At 37.9% G+C, this 18,721-nt stretch overlaps 1 protein-coding gene across 3 annotated transcripts in view; it reads left to right on the top strand.

Moving 5' to 3' along the window:
- LOC143287245 (mitogen-activated protein kinase kinase kinase 2-like) overlaps positions 1–18,721 on the top strand; it is a 50,198-nt gene that overhangs the window by 10,668 nt on the left and 20,809 nt on the right. For all 3 annotated transcript variants that reach the window (XM_076595193.1, XM_076595206.1, XM_076595199.1), the window contains exons 3-7: positions 352–461; positions 5,170–5,216; positions 11,297–11,402; positions 13,881–14,060; positions 14,662–14,781. In XM_076595193.1, coding sequence (XP_076451308.1) covers positions 352–461; positions 5,170–5,216; positions 11,297–11,402; positions 13,881–14,060; positions 14,662–14,781 — 563 coding nt within the window. The remainder of the gene's footprint in view (positions 1–351; positions 462–5,169; positions 5,217–11,296; positions 11,403–13,880; positions 14,061–14,661; positions 14,782–18,721) is intronic.

The raw sequence follows: 18,721 nt of genomic DNA, 5'->3' as shown, positions 1-18,721 counted from the left end.
GCTCAGTGATAAGTTTTAAGTTGAGGTTTGAGGCCAAAGGTCAAGTTCTGGTTACTGCAGCGTTCAGTTTAAAAAGTTCCATTTGGAAGACGAACTGCTGTGTACTGACTGTAGATGTAGTGTCTCTGTTTTTATTTAGAATTCACTATTTAACTATTCCATATTGGTAATTCCTGTATGGATTAAGTAGATACCACAGTCTTACAATATCATGAAGCTTGTCTCATTTGCAATTTTGACATTGAAAATAGACTGTTTGTTTCCCAGTTTTGCAGAACTTTCAGTCTATATTTCTGTTCGGCAGTATGTCTGCCCTTTGCACCTGATACTTAATGTTTGTTTTCTTTTCAGGTCAGCAGGATGGACTGCAGGATGTTTTGGCATCCATCCAGACTGGCCTGGCCAAAGGGCTTAAAATGGGCGACCGGCAAGTCCGAAAGGCAGCGTATCACAATCTGCAGGTAAGCCTCCTCATTTGATGCTTTTGAGAGAGAAAGTACATTTTGACAGATGTTTTGCTTAAAATATAAGAAGATTCTGACAGCTTATAATTAAGTGTATCTGAATGTGCACCTATTTGTGTGTGTGTACTGTGTCAGTGTATTACTGTATGCTGTAATTTCTGGCCGAAAAGACAAAATACAGTGAAAAACTATGTTGCTAGAAGTAGAAGTCAAAGAAAAGTTATTTTGATACATGTATACAAGGCCAGGGTTCGAATTTAGCGGGTGCCCGGGTACAAATGCTATGAAAAGTTGGCTCGGGCACGTGAATTTTGGTCGAGAGTGCCCAGTTGGCACTCAAAAATTGATAGCTCGGCGAAAGAAAAAGTGTCGTCTGCTGCAGCTTGCTTTGCGGAGCAGCATCTTTGTGCGTACGTGATCGGATGTTGACATTCATGGCACATAAGTGAAGAACGATGTTTCCCATCTTCAGTGTTAAAAGAAAGGCTCCCGAAACAGAGACGAAAGCTCAGGATGACAAAAAGAATAAACAGCAGGAGTACGAATCAAAGCGCCAGCACATGTACAATGAAGCCTGGCAGAAAGACTTTCCTTGGCACATTTTATTATGCTGGCACCCAAAACCACAATTGGGCACTCTAATGTTTTGTCCAGAGTGCCTGACTGGCACTAAAAAAATTTTTTAATTCGATCCCTGAAGGCGCGTGCATAAGATTAGCTGCATCTGCTGAAAATCCTGAAAAGTTGAAATATTCCATATTGACAGACCACTGCAGAATGGCTCTGTTGACCCTACATGTTGTTTTCTGAGCAGTGACATCATCTGAAATGTGTGTGTGTGTGTGTGTGTGTGTGTGTGTGTGTGTATACTGTTCATTTTTTATGTTGGTAATACAAAGAAGGAACTGGAGGCAAAAGATAAAACTGGTTAAATACAGTTCAACCTGGTTCTTTAATAATCCAAATCCTTCATATTTTCAGGCACAATTTGAGGAAGACAACAGAAGTTACTTATGTGTTGTGTATAGAAATGTGGGGATGTGCATGTCAGTAAAACTTGTGACACTGTGACTAAAAAAATGCTTTATGCTGACACAAAAATCCAACGCTAACACTGTAACAGTAACGGAAGCAATTGGATTTTCTTGGAAGACTTATTGTGCACTTGACAAATAACTACAAATAATGTATTGTCTTTATGCACACATTTCTGTTATGAATTTATAAATATGTGGTAATTAGATGTGACCTGCATATCAAGCACAACAATTGAACTTTGTAGGAAATGTTTTTCCAGCATTTCAGCAGAACTTTGTAGATATGGAATAATGATAATTCTGTCAATCTATGTCATGAATCTCATGAAATAAATGAAATACAGTGATTATCAACATAAAACATACTAATATTCTCAGACAGAGTTTTTGAGCAGTGAAAGGATAATGCTTGTGACGTGACACATTTTACAAAAAGAAATCTTTATTCTTCTCCTTTTAGGCTGTTTTTCACATGTTTATGGTGTCTTATGTAGGTTTTTTTTTTCAATGAAAAATGTGGTACTGAAAAAAAAACAACCCAACCTTTTTATGTGGATTCACACAGTTCAAACATGACCACGTATTGTAACAGAACTAACAAAACGACAAGAATTCATCAATTAAGCTGATTTATATGAAAGAGGGATGCTGAATTGACAGAATAAACTCTCAACATTTGGACCTCAAAAATCATAAATTTTCTAGAATTCGTGTGAAGGCTTGTCACCATCTGCCATTTAATTCATCAACCCTTTGTTGTCAAACAGACTTAAGGGGATTAACTGACCAGAAAATCCAGTTTGGTAATGATTGGCATTTATTTTGGGGATACTGGATAAGGAATCTTCCATGCGCTTCAATATTTTGTGGCTCTGTTGATTGCATCGGGAAGAATCAAGAAAATTGACCTCTTAGGCTCATGGCGTGCAGAATTAAGCAAACACAAGTTCTTTCTTGTTTAAGGTTAAAGCAGATTTGCTTGAAAAAACGTAAAGAAAAGTATGATATTGATAGCAATAACCTTGCAACCATACCAACTTCCATTCAGGCTTCATTCACAGTGTTGAATGCTTGGGACAAATACGACACCATTGAATGAATGATGTTGAAAACCTCTCACTCGAAGTCCAGTGCAAAGATTAACGAATATGAGTCATGACTGTTTTAGAGATGTTATTGTCAGGTTTGGCTTTTTGTCGGTCTGTTCAGATGCATAAACTGATAAAGTGAACTTTATTGGAACTTGTAATGTTTTTTGAATGAAGCACAACAGGAGCATGCTTCATTTTCGGTCACCATTTTCATGTCACATTTTACATTAATTTTGATTTTACAGCATTTTTACTCAAACTTTTTATTTCTTTTATTCAGATTTATTCATTTTGTACACATTCTTCAAAATGTGCAGCACACTTACTACCATTGTGTACCAATCATCACATCATAAGGTATTGTGTTAATGTATGAATTATTCACTGAAATGTGGACCCCCCCACTGATGACCAGCACTAAAGAATGTTCAATATATTATACATGTATACAAGTAAGTTAATAAATGGCATCATGAGTCTGCTGTGAGTGTGTGAATTGATTGATTGATTTAATTATTTCATCCTTTACAGGTTAAATGAGTTTTGTAAATCTAAAAACCTTTAAATTCTATTTCATAGTTTCGAAATACTGCTGAATTAGTGTCCATTTTTTTCTTCTTCTTTTCATTCTTTTCATCATTGTCATTGTTATTGTTATTATTAATATTGGGTCATATGTGTGTTAAGGCACAATGTGGATCTGTTATTAATGACCATGTGTTTTGGATGTCTGTGTGTTGGTGTGTGGATACGTCTGTTTGTATATATATATATATATATCACTATATGTGCGAGTGTTTGTGCATGTCCATGGTAAACTTTAACTAATTTATTTTCCCATGAAATACTTTGTCGGTCAATACCAGATCAACTTGTTCCGTGCCTATAAGACATTAGCTGACATCCCGCACAAAGTATTTCCCTGATGCCTGTTAGAGTATTGAGACGAATGTCCTGCATCTGTTTTGATTTTTTCTTCATCAGAGTTTGGTTCAGTGAACATAAACAGACTGAACGGTTGGTTTGATGTGTCTGTATTCAAAAAATACTATTTTAGTATTTAGATGAGCTTAAAGTCAAGTGGAAGATCCTTTTCTTGATAATAATTTGCAAACTGGACCACATGGGGAGAGTGCGCAAAATCCTATTTGCCTCAAATGGTGGAAAAAGGCATTAGGCTAAAAGTATGATGATGGAGATTCAATGTTGATCTCTCTTGTCTGATGATGGGTTCGAAAGTGACGAGAGTGATGAAAGCATTAAACACTTCTTCAGTGGATCTATCAGATCACACATCAGTTTTGAGCAGGTGACAATGAAAAACAGATGGGGCAGAAGTACACATAGTTTGGGAAGAGGGGTAGACAGCAGACAGGGAAAGGAATTGTGTAAGATAGTAGGTCAAAGGCAGGTCAGAGGGCTTGGAAGGGGGCATGGATGTGAACCTCAGTGAACTGTCCTTTCATTGAACACTGCTGTGAAATGGACAGCAGACAGTAATCCACAATTTTCATGAAATGCAGGGTTGAAAGTGCAATAGATGGAAACACATGTTTTTATTTTTTCACACTTTTTATCACTGATCAGATTGCTGACTTTTTTGTAGTGGAGGTAAACCGGATGTATAGCAAACACTTTTGTTTGCCTAGATGCAACCTGGAGGGAGTGAGTATCATCAGAGAGCTTCTCCATCTAAAGGTGGAATGCTCCTAGCTGTCAAAAAGTTTGAATTTGAATATGATTGACTTTTTATCAATTTATGTTGACTGAAGTGAATGCATGTTTCAGTTTGTCATTGTTGAGGCAGTTATTCACAAGTTTACAAGGCTACAAGAGTTGTGATATTGTTATTATAAACTTAGTTATAAGCTCTTTTCTTTTCTTCCGCAGACAGTATAATCTGACAACAAGCATGTTCATTCCAGCTGTGTTTTGTTTGTTTTCTATTTGGATATCATTTTGTGGAGGTGGAAATCAACTTTTGTTGCACGGTAGAGAAATTATCATCCTCACTATGTTTGTATAGCTGTCTACAATCAAAATAAAGCTCAGATTCAGAATTCATAAATATTATATTAATTTTCCTTCACAAAAATGTTAATGTTTTTTCTCAGTTTCTGTGTCTCATATAGTTTTTGTGCTAGAATTTTCTAAGAATTCATCAACCCAAAATCATCAATATACCCTGGCAAAGGGAGAGCACTTGGATCATGTGTGTGTCATAGCATGTGTGAGAGAAACATGTACTAAAAACAAAGCCATGCTAAACAAACAACAACAGCAACAAAGAAAATGAAAAAACCCAATCAAAAACAAAAAAAAACAACCCAAATCCCCCAAACAACAAAGAATTACAACACTCAGACTTACCATACTTGTAATATATAAAAATTTATGTTTTCCTTTTGCATGGCAAAAGTTGTTTTCAGAGACTATGAACTGTTAGTTGTATATTTGCATACTGTGATGTTTTAAAATGTTTGCCACCCTTTCCTTTCACCATAGAGAAAAAAAACCCAAGAGCAACAGTAAGCAAATGTGCAGGAAATCACTGATGATTTTCACTTCTGGTTGCAGAGACGGAATGAACTCAAGATCAAGTGTGAATTTCATGGGGAGAAAAGGTAAGACAGTGTCTGTGATGTGTTGTGTATAAACAGATATAAGCTAATCTCCTGCAGAATCTTTTCGTCGGTTCTCTCCCAGCCCTCCTACTTTTCCAATCAGCCTCAGGCAAGGAGTGAAAGTGAAAAGTCACTGGGAAAGGAAACAGTTGGATTTGTGTTGCTTTTTCACTTTTGTCACTTTCTGAAGTGCTCCTACTGGATAAAAAAAACAACAACAAAAACACAAAAACAAAGACAGAACAACTTTATTCCAGTTAAACCTGATTTGGGTGGTGGGGGGAGGGGGTGGGGGGAGCTTAGTTGCGGAGACAGACTGAATGAGCATACCCCCCCACGTCCCAGCTACAGCCACCCATGAATCCATCGACACCAAAGACTTATACAAGACTCACCCCAAGCACAGAAGTAGATGCGAGGGGGATCAAAACTGAGGTCACCACCAGAGCAGGGCATGAAAGGACTTAAAAAAAAGAAAAATTATTGACGATGAAGGATGATGATGATGAAATTGTTGCTATGGAGGCTGCAGAATTAGTACTTGATAGCATACAAAATTACAATCAATCATTAAAAACCTACCTCGGGATTCTGCAGGAGGTAGGTTTATTTCTACACTTGAATTTAGCATAGTTGGATAAATATAACTTTTCTTATTTTTCTGTTTGTTTACCTTTTTCTTTTTTAAATGTGAGTATGACTCTTTGCTCTTAACTGGTTAACATTTCATTTCCTCACCATACACTACATCATTTCATGTCAGTTAACAATCTATGCAAGCATGTTTGATGAAGTGTGAGGGCTGGGTATGGGTGGGGGATGGGGGCTCACTCAATATTCACAGAGATGTGTGGGGTAGAGGGACTCCATGTAGAATTTTATCACATGCACGTGGTAAATGGCAGCCATGTAGCATGTGTCACTTTTTGTGTGACAGTTACCAGAACAGAGAACATGCTATGGATATATTGCATGCTGTCAGTTGCAGGCACCTCTTACATTCTCTGGATTCTTCAAGTGAACAAACACAGTATACACAGAGACACTCGCACACATACTATTTTTGTGTACACCTATGCACACATACACGAACAACTGAAACAAGTGTGCATGTGTATGTATACCAAGTAAAATCTGTATCTATAGACATGTATTTGCATCCACACAATCACAGATCCTCACTTGTGTTTTGCACATGCACGCACACACACACGCACATACCTGTGTGTGCACACACTCACATACAATAATTTAAATGTTGCCCAATGAAAAGGAAACACTCACTCTTTCTAATTACATGTGCTTCCTCTCTTCCTTTGTCTTTCTTCTCACAACTGTCTGCTAGTGTTACTTGGGCTATGGTATAGCTTTTATATATTTTTTCAATCTTTATTGTTTCTGATGAATCTGTGCTGTATGGCATGTTTGTAAACAATACTGAGATTTACTGAAGTTTAATTACAAATTATACATGTGCTTGTGATACAGCTGGTATCTTTCCCCCCAGTTATGTAAGATTTTATTTTGCCATTTATGTATTCATTCAGCCAAAATCAATATTAATGTACCTTTACCACCACATCTCCCTTGCCCCTCTGCTCCCTTCCTACCTTCCTTGAAATATCTTTGTAGACCTGTTTAATGTTGAACGATTTGAATATATATATATATATATATATATATATATGAAGCAATCAGATTTGAACTCAAGACTGAATAAAATCTAACCATTGAATATCACTGAACCGTAGACAGTAATTCTTTTGTGCCCCAGCCTATTGAGTGATGAATATAACCACAAGCGGTACAGCCATGCTCCAACAGCCTTGTATGCAAGTACACAGTATGTGTGTGTACAGTGAAAAAAACTAATGTGTCTGGCTGTGTGAATCAGCAGCCACTTCCGCACCACTACATTTGGAACAGGTTGTTGAAGTTAGCTATTTTTAGCCTGTGTCAAACTGCACTACACTGTAAGGGTGACATGTTGAGAAGCATTTGCCACATATGTGACACAGTTGGTGGAGGGGTGAAGGGCAGCAGAAGGGGTGGGTTGGTGAGGGTGAAGGGAAATGAGGTGGCCCTCAGCAGATAACTGGGAAGTGTGGTGCATGTGAGTGTCACCCTGCACTGGGCTACTGCTTCCAGTTATCTGCAGGTTGCACTGTGCCAAACTGTGTCCCTGTGCCAGCTGCAGAGATGAAGCAGCTAAAAAAAAAAGGAAAAAAAAAGGGGGATGATACAGGCCTTGCTGCTTGTGTCCACTTAGCCTTACATTGGCTTGCAGACTGCTTGCAGTTTGCGAGTGGGTTTGCATGCACATCTGTATCCATGGATATTCAGTGTTTTGAGTGGGGGCATGTTTGTGATTTGATCTTGTAGACGTTAGCTCTTTTGCAACATTTCAAATTGCTAGCACATACTTTGTTTGTTCAGACATTTAACTTCTCCTTTAAGAATTTTTTTTTTTTAAAATCAGAGAGAGAGAGAGAATTAACGTAGCAGAAAGCCAAGGGAGCGACAGGAAAAGCAAATTAAGATTGAAGTGATCCAGTGTTTGTTAAATCATTATTTGAAATTAAACATTGAATCTTTCATCATGTACATGCTTGCTTGCATACAGATGGTTGCTTATGCACATATACACATACACACGATACAGACATGCTTACGCATAAACACATACAGACACACAGAGGCATGCATATCTGCTTCTGAGAAAAATACACAGGCATGTGTAAGTTGTAATGCATGTACACACATACACATACTGATATAGACACACACACTGACACAGAGTCATGCACACACACACACACACATGCATTCAGAGACTGAGAGAGAAAGAGATAAGACAAAGAAATACATGATAGAGAAACACGTACCCGCCAACAAGCAAACACAACTATTTAGAAACAGGTTTGGACCTACCTAGAAAACAGTGAAAGGTCATCATCATTTGTAATAAATTTGTGTTACCATACAGACATGATGATTAGATTGACTCGGATTATAAATGGCCTACAGCTTTAATAATTCCAAGCAGGGAACTAACAAAACCATTATGATTTTTTTTTTTTTATATCTGCAGCACTTGCCCTTCTGTTCATGAATGGTTTAAATGTAAACTGTTATTAACTTATTTACTGAAATAAACTTTCCTTTTTATCAGTAGTTACACTTTCCATTTACTTTGTACTTCATTTAGAACAGAACTGATGAGAGAAAAAAGCACATAAAAATTTAGAAAGTTGGTACATGTTTAGCTGACTGACCATGTAACTTGTAAGCAGAAAAAAAGGTGTTCCTTAACTTGTGATATAACAAGCAACATGTTTTTGATTAAAAAAAATTTTGAAGTTTGTCATTTGCAGCAAACCCATTTTAATAAGATTGACATCTTTGCTTCTGTTAGTACTTTCTTTTAATATTTTTTTTAGGAAAAAAATAAACAACAAGCAGCATCACAGTATTAACACTTCATGCAAATACTAAATTATAGTAAATAGTCTGCATGAGCAGCAATACTCATAGTCATACTGTAGTGTATCTGATTTTTTTTCCTTTTTTCAGTTTGGTAAAGAAGATATCTCAGTTTAAAAAAAAAAAAGTTGAAAGTGAACAGGTCAAGTTTGAAGTGATACATTTATTGAGAGAGAGGCAGAAGTGGGGTTGGAAAAAAAATGTTGAAATACTTTTCAAAGTACCCAAAGTAAGGAAGATTTCCCCCCTTTCTTTTTTTTTCTTCGTCTCCTGTCTCCCCTTTTTCTTCACGTTAGTAAAGTAATTATCGTGTACTCACAGACATTGTGTGTCATTTCCTGTGGTCTTTAGTTTCAGACTTGACCTATGATTTATTTTGAGTTTGCACCGAACATTCTCTCCCCTCCCAGCCCTCCCCCCCCCCTTTTTTTCTTGGCCAACTTATCAACCATTAAGTATACTTATTAACAATATGAATACATGTTTAAAAAAAAAAAAAGATATCACCACATTCAGTAATATCAGGGAAGGTTGATTAGATAACCATTGTTCATCACTATCATGACTGGAAATCTTTTTAGCTCTGTTGTCTACCCAATTGGCATTGGTCGACATAAATGAGCCTTGATTCCCACTGATTTCAATGCTTGTAATCCTGGCATCCTAGGCAAAAGACTGAATATGATCACATATAATCAAAATAAGCAAATCTGAGGAAAAAATGCTCTTGCATGCCTGCGTGCGCGCTTTTAAAAATATTTAAATATATTTAATTTAGCCTGGTTGTTTTAGACCATGAGTCACCAAGCATTCAGATATATATTTGATTTTAAAGCAGTAAAGCAAGCATAACATATGGATTGGACATTCTGAGATGTAGCCAACATTAGTGCCAGTCTTTTTTTGCATTATAAAGTTACTTCTGGAACACAGAAACAGGTTCATCTTGTATAATTTATAATCCTGTTCTTTTGATTTTATTGTTTAAGAAATAAAGGAACTGATTATATTTCAAGATGTGATTCTACATTAGAAGATGACTTTGGGGCTTTAAGTTTTATGTTCTTATTGTTGTAATCAAACTCGTGACCAAGTGCCATGCTTGTGACATGTTTTCGTGAGAGAAATATATTCATTGTTCATTCATTCAGTGTAAGTGTATCATACATATCATGGAAGGCTTTCCCCTGCACTCCTACACTGGACCAAAGCGCTGCCTGCGTACACGTTTAGTAAGACACCAGACTTTTTTTATGCTTGCCCTTGTTGTACTCATGTTCTGATGAAAACCGCAAAACATTCTCATGAAAACAGGTGCTGAACAACAGTTTTTTTAGTTTACTCACAGGCTATATGATAAACTTGTATGACTTGAATCTAAAACATTTTCCAGTAAATGTTACCAGGTGCTGACTGCTGTTTAGTGTTATATTACTGATCAGGTATACACGCACAGAAACATACTGTACAACAGACAGAATGACACAGTATTTCATGTATGCACAGATTTGCATGCATACACACTTTGGTGCAAGTTTGTTTATACATGTTACACACACTGAAGTGCTCATGCCTGCATACTCACATGTTTTGCAAATTTATTAGTCACAGAACTATATTGTATTGTATAAACTCTTGTCACTTCAGGGAGAGCTTGTCGCTTCCAAGAGAACATTACTTTTTTTCCTGCATGCAAATGTATTTGTTTTCCTATCAAAGTGGATTTTTCTAAAGAATTTTGCCAGGGACGACCATTTTGTTGTCTGTGTTCTTTTACATGCTCTAGTCAAAGTGCATGCTGTACATGGGACCTCATTTTATCGCCTCATCTGAAACACTAGCATCCAGACCACCACACAAGGTCTAGTGGAGGGGGATGAAAATTGAAATACTGGTGTGTGTGGGATTCAAACCAGTGTGCTCAGATTCTCTCGCTTCCAAGGCAGACGCTTCGCATCTAAGTCAACACTCCACATATACATTCATCATAAACTTTTCTGTTTTGACATTTGTTGGTTTGGTTTTATTGATTTAAAGACTACTGTTACCACTGTACCAGTACCACTTGGGCTTCTTGATTTTGAATGAAATAGACATAATTCAGACAGAATTCTACATTTATTATGTTGTTAGCTTCATGGAAAGCATGGTGTGTGCTTGGAACTGGTCCACCAGACATTATCTGGTGTGCTTGTGTAGGTGTAAGTACACTTAGTACGATGCTCACACTCACTCGTTTTTCGCTCGCTCTCTCTCTCTCTCGCTGTCACTTTTCTCTCACTCACACGTATACACACATGCATGCGCGCGCACACACACACACATACACGACAGCTATGACAAATCCTAGCAGATTGTCAAAGTCATCTAAAAGCAGTCTGTTCGGTTAATCTTTTTATATTTTTATTTATTTTGAAATATTAAGACATGGGATGGAAAAATATTTGAGTAAGATTTGATGCAATTAGTTCAGGTTAATGTAATGTTGATCCTTGCAGATATATTTCAAGCCCCCGCCCCACAATCCTCAATGTACATGTTTAAATTATGATTTGACTTTGGCCACCTTGTATCTGGTAACTGTTGGCCTGTTTCAGGGTGGCCAGTTTGGCAAGGCCAGTCACTCTGGACCAGCTGACTGCCAAGCTAAAGGAAATGTATCAGATCCCACTCAGTGTCTTCTACACACAGTCCAGTGGAGAGGTATGTACATGTACCAGCCTTGGTCATGTGGCTGAGACACTGTCATGATAGAAACTACGGTGTGTGAACATGCCACTTTGTTTCTGGTCATGATAGAAAGTCTTTGGTATTGCATTGTTATTAAGCAGTGTTGCTGGCCTTTCCTCTCTCACCTGCTCTCTTTTGAATCTGTTTCTTTGATTCAAATGCAAATTGAGCAGATAGTAAAGAGTTTAGGTTTGGTTTAGTATACGATGGGTCATTTGACTGCTTCATCACAAAATCAGGGGGTCATTTTCAAAATTAATGGGTCACAAAAAACAACCCCTTCTTCCCATCCCTGGCACGCCATTCAGGCCACCTCACATCCCCATAATTATAATTGAATTTGTACTTTATCTATCACACTTGTTTATATATATATAATATATATATATATATATATATATATATGTATGTGAAATGCTTTATGTGTGTGTGGAGAGAGAGAGAGACTATGTGCTTATGTTTGGTGTGTTATTATGAACATGGAAAATACAACATGATTACTAAACATTATTCTGTAAAGCTGAAACAATGACTTATGCTGACTGCTCTTGATATATATTGTACTTTTTTTTCTTTCTTTTTTTTGGGGGGGGTGGGGGGGTATGATAGTCATGCCTGACTATGGCCATGAGAACAGCAGAGGAGGCAGTTGCTGCCCCAACCTTCTGAGCTAGAATTTGATTTTAGTGGAGAGTGTCTTGCCCAAGTTGCATCCCCACTCTCTTGGCCAAGAAGGTTTTAGGACAGTCAGCATTGGGAATGTTCCCAAAGGCCAACTAGCCCCCAAAGCTGCAGTTCTAAGAGCCAGTGCAGTCTTGCCTCCTAGTTTGAGAGTCACAATCTTTCACAAATGACTTCACACTGCAATGAAGAAACCATTGCTCAAACAGCTTTCACTTTGTTGTTGGCCCATCTTTAAGCTTATGTCAATCTGTGACATATATTAAGCTTCACACTGCAATGAAGAAACCATTGCTCAAACAGCTTTCACTTTGTTGTTGGCCCATCTTTAAGCTTATGTCAATCTGTGACATATATTAAGCTGTCAGTTGGGCTCTACAAGGGTAAATGTTCATATTACAGTCCAATTAATTAATATTTATAAAGGAAAAAATGGAAACAAAAGCAAAACAGTACAAATCTAAGATGTCAGAACTAGACAATGTCACTGTCACTTGTGTTGGTCTAATACCATTGTTTTAGGAAAGCACATTACTCTGTGAAAATCCAATTTTTCAAGGTTGCAAAGTGGCTCCAAGATTTCGTAAAGTACCATGCTAGCATAATGCCAGCATAATTCCATTCTTGTGTATGCACAGGAGAAAAGATCAAATGCACATTAAGAATAACTTTATCTGTGTCAGTAAGAAAACCAAGTATGGCTGCTCAAATGATGAAAAAAAAAAGAAAATGTCATATACATAAAATTGCGCTAGTTTGTATCTTGATCTGGTCTCAATTTTACTCGAAAGTACCATACTCTTGCATATCATCAATAAAGTATTTGTGCAAGATGCCTACCAATGCTGAAGAATCTCAGATTCACTCTGTCTAAATGTGCACAATGGAAGAGACGGCAGCTGTTCTGAACCCTTGTTCGGTCTTTCTCGACATCAGACAGCTGCTTTCGGTAGCAAGCTCCACAATGCAGATGATGATTTCTTATGGCAAAATGTTCTGCATGTATTGAAGCCATCCTCGATTGGAGTTGAGGAGACTTGTGGGAAAGTAAAAAGCAAAAATGGTACTGTATTCCACCGCAGTTCACAATTTACAAGCGGTGCTACCTTTGTGTACACATACCTCATTTCGTTTCCTGGCTTAGTACTACTTTTGATTTTTTTTTTTTCTCTTTCACAGTGTTCATCTGCTAGATGTCAAACTGCAGCACAACAGCAGTAATGATTATATTATGCATCAGAGTCTGAAACTGCAGTTGTGATTGTTTTGCAAGAAAATAAGAGAAATCGACAAAAACCCTTTTTGCATGACTGATTTTACGAAAAATTGATAAGCCAAATGGCCGACTGGCTGCCGCATCAATGGGTCATTTCAAAATTGTATGCATCAATGACCGACTGAAACCTAAACCTGTAGATACGGAGAACACCTCAATAAGTAGTGTTTTTGTCTCTTGGTAAGAACTAATGTGAAAAGATACAGTCTTCAATCTTCAATCTTGACAATGTACGGTCACCTTGACCCATGCATGTCCAGCATTTATACAGTATTTTTGGTCATTTTTAAAATGTAAGAAAAAAATGAAAATATACAAAGATTGCGGTCTCATCCCTTTGTCTAATCAACCCATTAGTCTGAGGACTGTGTGTTTAGTCTGGGTCCATTAACTCTATTTTCAGCCCAGGTTTATGAAACATTGATTATTCTGAGCATCAAAAGTGTACAATCAAATTTCTGTGCATCTCTTATTGTTTTTCTACTTTCTTTCAGATATTCATAGCATTAAATAGTCAGGCTGACCTGGACAGTGCTATTCAGCTGGTGGACCAGAACGAACATACGTCCAGCCTGCGCCTCTACCTCACCTCTGCCACGGAGACGCCCCATCCAACCCACCCCTCCCATCCAGCTCACCCTGCTGCCACAGGCAGTGTATCTTACCCGGCTAAGGTCAGCTTGGGTGTGCTCATTTCTCTCTTTGTCTCATCTCTCTCTGTGGATACTTGGGATAGTCCCTGTTGTTTGATGGCTGTCGGTTTTGAGCATGTGTGCCAGAGCTGTCATTTTGTTTGGGGGAGGGGGGGGGGGTGTCAGTCATGTGGAATATGTGTACACTTATATATTCTTTACGAATATTTTGACAAGTTTTATATGTTTGAAAAAAATCAAAATTAAGATAACTTCTCTGCCTGTATACTTAATAAAATATACAGAAAATTCCACCCCATCAACCTCCAATCTCCAACTCACCCCATAAAGAAAGGGTTAAAAAGAATATAATGAAGGAAACAAAGGATAAAAAAAAGACAGCAGTTGTTGCGTACAAGTTAGCATGAGCAACAAAAGCCGCCCCCTTCCCCCTGCCTGTACTGCCTTCTTTCCCTGCCCTTCTTTCCCCCAACCAACTCTCTACCTTTCCTTCAGATCCCCGGCTGTTTCAGGTCGGTATGTTTTGGTGATTGGTTTATTGAAGGTAAAAGGAAAAAGTCTTCATATCATTGATTGTTTACTGACACAAATGCCCTTTTCCATCCCACAATCCTGTTTGTAGGGGCAGCGAAACTCTCCCAGCCCGCCACCTGGAAGTGTGCCAACAAAGGACTACATTCGCACTTCCAGTTCTGGACCTGGTATATTAGGAGAGGGAATCTTCATCCCGGAAAATGACTTGGTAAGTGTGCATTTGTGTGTGTGATGTGTTTTTGCGTGTGTTGCATACATGTGTGTGTGGAATTGTGCTGATGATACAGAGATTGCAGCCTTGGTTGAGTTTGTTGAGTTTGTGCATGTGTTAACAAACTGGAGTTAACAGACTTCACTTTCACTTTATGTCACCAATACTTTAGTCTCCAGTAATAAGAATTTTAACAACTTGGATACCAAAAATGAATCTTAAGTCTAGGATTGTTATGACTGAATAATTCTGCTGGTATTGTTCTTTATGGAAGATTGGCTGCATATATATCAAATCAAATTAAAGGTTTTATCTGAGTTATGAAAAACTAAAAACTAGATAAATAAGTCTGATACACACCAAAACGTGGGACAGGAGTCTCCATTTGATATATTTACATTCTGAACATACACTTAGTATGTGTCAAAATACTGATGGATGTTTTTCACTGTAAGAAGTTGCATTATTTTCCACACTCAGCTTCTTACTGACTGGAATTTTTGAATAATATTAGCAGCAGCATTTGATCTATGCATAAAATGTTCACTCTTGTGAATATCACCTCAAAAGCAAACTTTATTTACTTGTAAACTCTTACACCACACCAAATTCTTATTTGGCATAAGTTGTTGCTTTTTGGCTCATGTGAGTATTTACACACAATATGAGTCTGTATGATTACCCTGTGTATCGGTTGTCTTTTTGTCTGTGTATTTGTTTGTGTGTGTGTGTGTATGTATATATATCTATATATGTATATATATCTATTATTATTATATATGTGTGTGTGTGTGTTAAACTTTAACAAAATCATTTTCCCATGAAATACTTTGTCTGGTGATAATATGATAATATTAAATGGTCTGTTTATTTTCAGTTCTATGAGTTAAAAATGTATAGACTTTCTTTTTATTGGCCAGAGGTGGGAGAACTACAACATTCCATCATGCAACGTTCAGTGTCTTAGTTGCCACCTCAGTGCCTTAGAGCCTGCCCCTTTCTCACATCATTCATGGACTTGCTATTGCCCAATGCATTACCTTGGTGACAGGCCATAGAGATTCCCTTGAGGCTTGCCTCTTCGCTGGACTGGTTGCTCTACCATCTCCATGATTTAGAGTACTCTTAATTATCCTGCCCTCTTAAGTTTGAATCCTCAGTGAAGTGTGGATACATTTTTTAGGATCCATTTACTATAACCAAGCCTGTTTCTTACAAATATTGAACCTAGCTTAAACAAGTAATAGAAACATTTCAACTGTTCAACAGTTTTCTGCTCCCTTTACACACACACACACACACACACACACACACACACACACACACACACACACACACACACACACACACACACACACACACACACACACACACATACATACACACATACACACACACACACACACACACACACACACACACACATATATATATTCATGTACATTCACATATTCAGGTTTACATGCTAACTACCTGTGCATTTCATTTTCATGGATACACACATTCATATACTGCACACAATCTTGGGCACATGTGAGCATGAACACTTGAAAGTGTGCATTCATACGTGCATATCTACATGCTTGCACACACACATGTGCACATGCACGCTTATGCAAACACACACACACACACACACACACACACACACACACCACTTTCTCTATCTCTCTCTCTCTCTCTCACACACACCACACACACACACACACCACACCACACCACACCACACCACACAGCACACACACACACGCACACACACACACACACACACACACACACACACACACAGAGTCTCATATCAAGAAAACTTGTCAAACTTGTGTACCCATTTATCAACTCAACTGATCACATGTTTCTTTCTCCACTGGAAAATCATTGCCAGAAGATAATATTCCCAACCCCTTCCAGCCCCTTCTCCCTCCACTCCATCTCCTTTCCTCCACCCAAAGTCCACCCCTCCTCCACAAAGAAAGCCCTCCCAGCTGAATTCTAGGCAGTGTATATATATATGAACTGACTGTTCAAAGTTCCTTTGGGTGTCAGTAGTTATGTGGCCTGGATTGACCGACTTAGATATGTGAAGAGGAAGCTAGTTCCTGGGATCAGCCAAGGTGAAGTGCTGTCTGCTGCACTGTCTGAGTGAGCCCTCAGCTGTGGGACTTGCCTGACTGGTTTTTCCCTTCGACAACCACTGATGGGCCAACAGCATGACAGTAGGATCTGTCTGTGCACAGACACTATCAAGAACTTCTCATATGTCTCTCTGTGCTGGGCATCATCAGCGTAGGCGGGTTTCGCCTCTCAGGGCAGAAACGTCAGTTGAGCACACACTTGATCTTCTTGAACTGCGTATCGCATTGTTGACTGAAAAAGAGACAATGAATCTCTTGTGTGATATTTAACTTGGTTTATTGAAGATGAGCCACTTGTGCTTGCAGTTGTGCACGTACATAAATCATTTCATACCCTTACATGCATACATACCATTGCATGCATGCACATTTTAGTTGACTTGTGAACACACACACACACATGCACAAACAGAACACTGAGACAAACCCACACCTGTTCAGGTGTTCGTACACATACAAACATGTGCATGTGTAAAAACAAAACAAAACTAAACAAAAATGTGCACACATGCACGCACGGCGCACACATGCATAATGCACACTCACTTTCTTTTCCCCTTACACTGTACTGCATGACACCTGATTGCTTTACACTGGTTTGATCTCATAACTATCTTCCCTATTGTGCTGACATGCACTTCAAACAGTTTTAATCATTCTGCTTTCCATCACTCTGCTGTTTCTGTATTGCATAGGCTGATGCTATTTCCTTTATTTACAGTGATATGTAATCTACATACACAATTCTTGATCAATTTTCCTGAACAGTACCAGTTAGATAAAGATCATATTATTTGACAGAATGTATTATGAAAAGGGTATCAGTTTTAGCCGCACATAGATAGGCTTTGTTTCAGCTGAAAAGTTCATTTTATTTTAAATCTGAATCAAATCTTACCTGGAAGTCAGGGTTGTATATAACTGGGAATAATGCCCAAGCTGGAGCTTCAGACTTTTCTGGCTTATGTGGATTGTAATGGAGGAGAGGTGGTTGTGTGGGCGTATGTTTGTGGACATTTTCATGTAAGCAGCATGGCTGATTTCAACCTGTTTCAACTTGATAGATAGATATGAGAAAAACAGCAACAAAAAACACTTTATGATGAACCAGAAATGACCTATAGTGTCCTGAACTAAATCTAAACTCTGCATGTATGTAATTCTGAGTGTTTGGACAACACTACAGCTTTTGACACTTTTGGTATATATATATTCATATTTTTGTGAAGTATAGTCTTTAAGTCATTCCAGCACTGGTTACTGTCTTTTCCATCCCAATCCATTGATGCCCAGTCCACTTTATTTACCATCTCTCTCATTCCATTATAGTTTCCCTTTTTTAAGTCAAAATTATACTTTTTTTCTGCTTTTTCCTTCACCAATGAAATGTGGAACTGAAAAACCAACATATCATGGTCACTCTTTCCCAGGGGATCTAGGTGGTTGATATCTGATGCTAAATTATTTTCATTTACTATTACCAGATCCACAATACTGGGTTTTAGACCTGGTCTAGTTCTTGTTGGTTTTGACATCTTTTGTATCAGAATGCATCACGTAAGCATTCAATAAATCTATTGTCTGAAGGGCCTGTCCAAGTACCATCCCACTGTATAGCTGGATAATTAAAATCTCCCATAATACATACTTTATTGAATTTGTTATTTCTTTTGACTTTAAGAGTTCAAATAATCTTTCTGTGTTTTGTTCTGATGAATGTGGACTTCTGTATATACACCCCATTAAAACTCTCATCATTCGCACTTTCAAATTTGCACCATACACTTTCTTCAAAAGTAAAATTT

The sequence above is a fragment of the Babylonia areolata genome, chromosome 1 (assembly GCF_041734735.1).
Source record: "Babylonia areolata isolate BAREFJ2019XMU chromosome 1, ASM4173473v1, whole genome shotgun sequence".
Taxonomy (NCBI): domain Eukaryota; kingdom Metazoa; phylum Mollusca; class Gastropoda; order Neogastropoda; family Buccinidae; genus Babylonia; species Babylonia areolata.
This window is presented reverse-complemented; position numbering and strand designations above follow the sequence as displayed.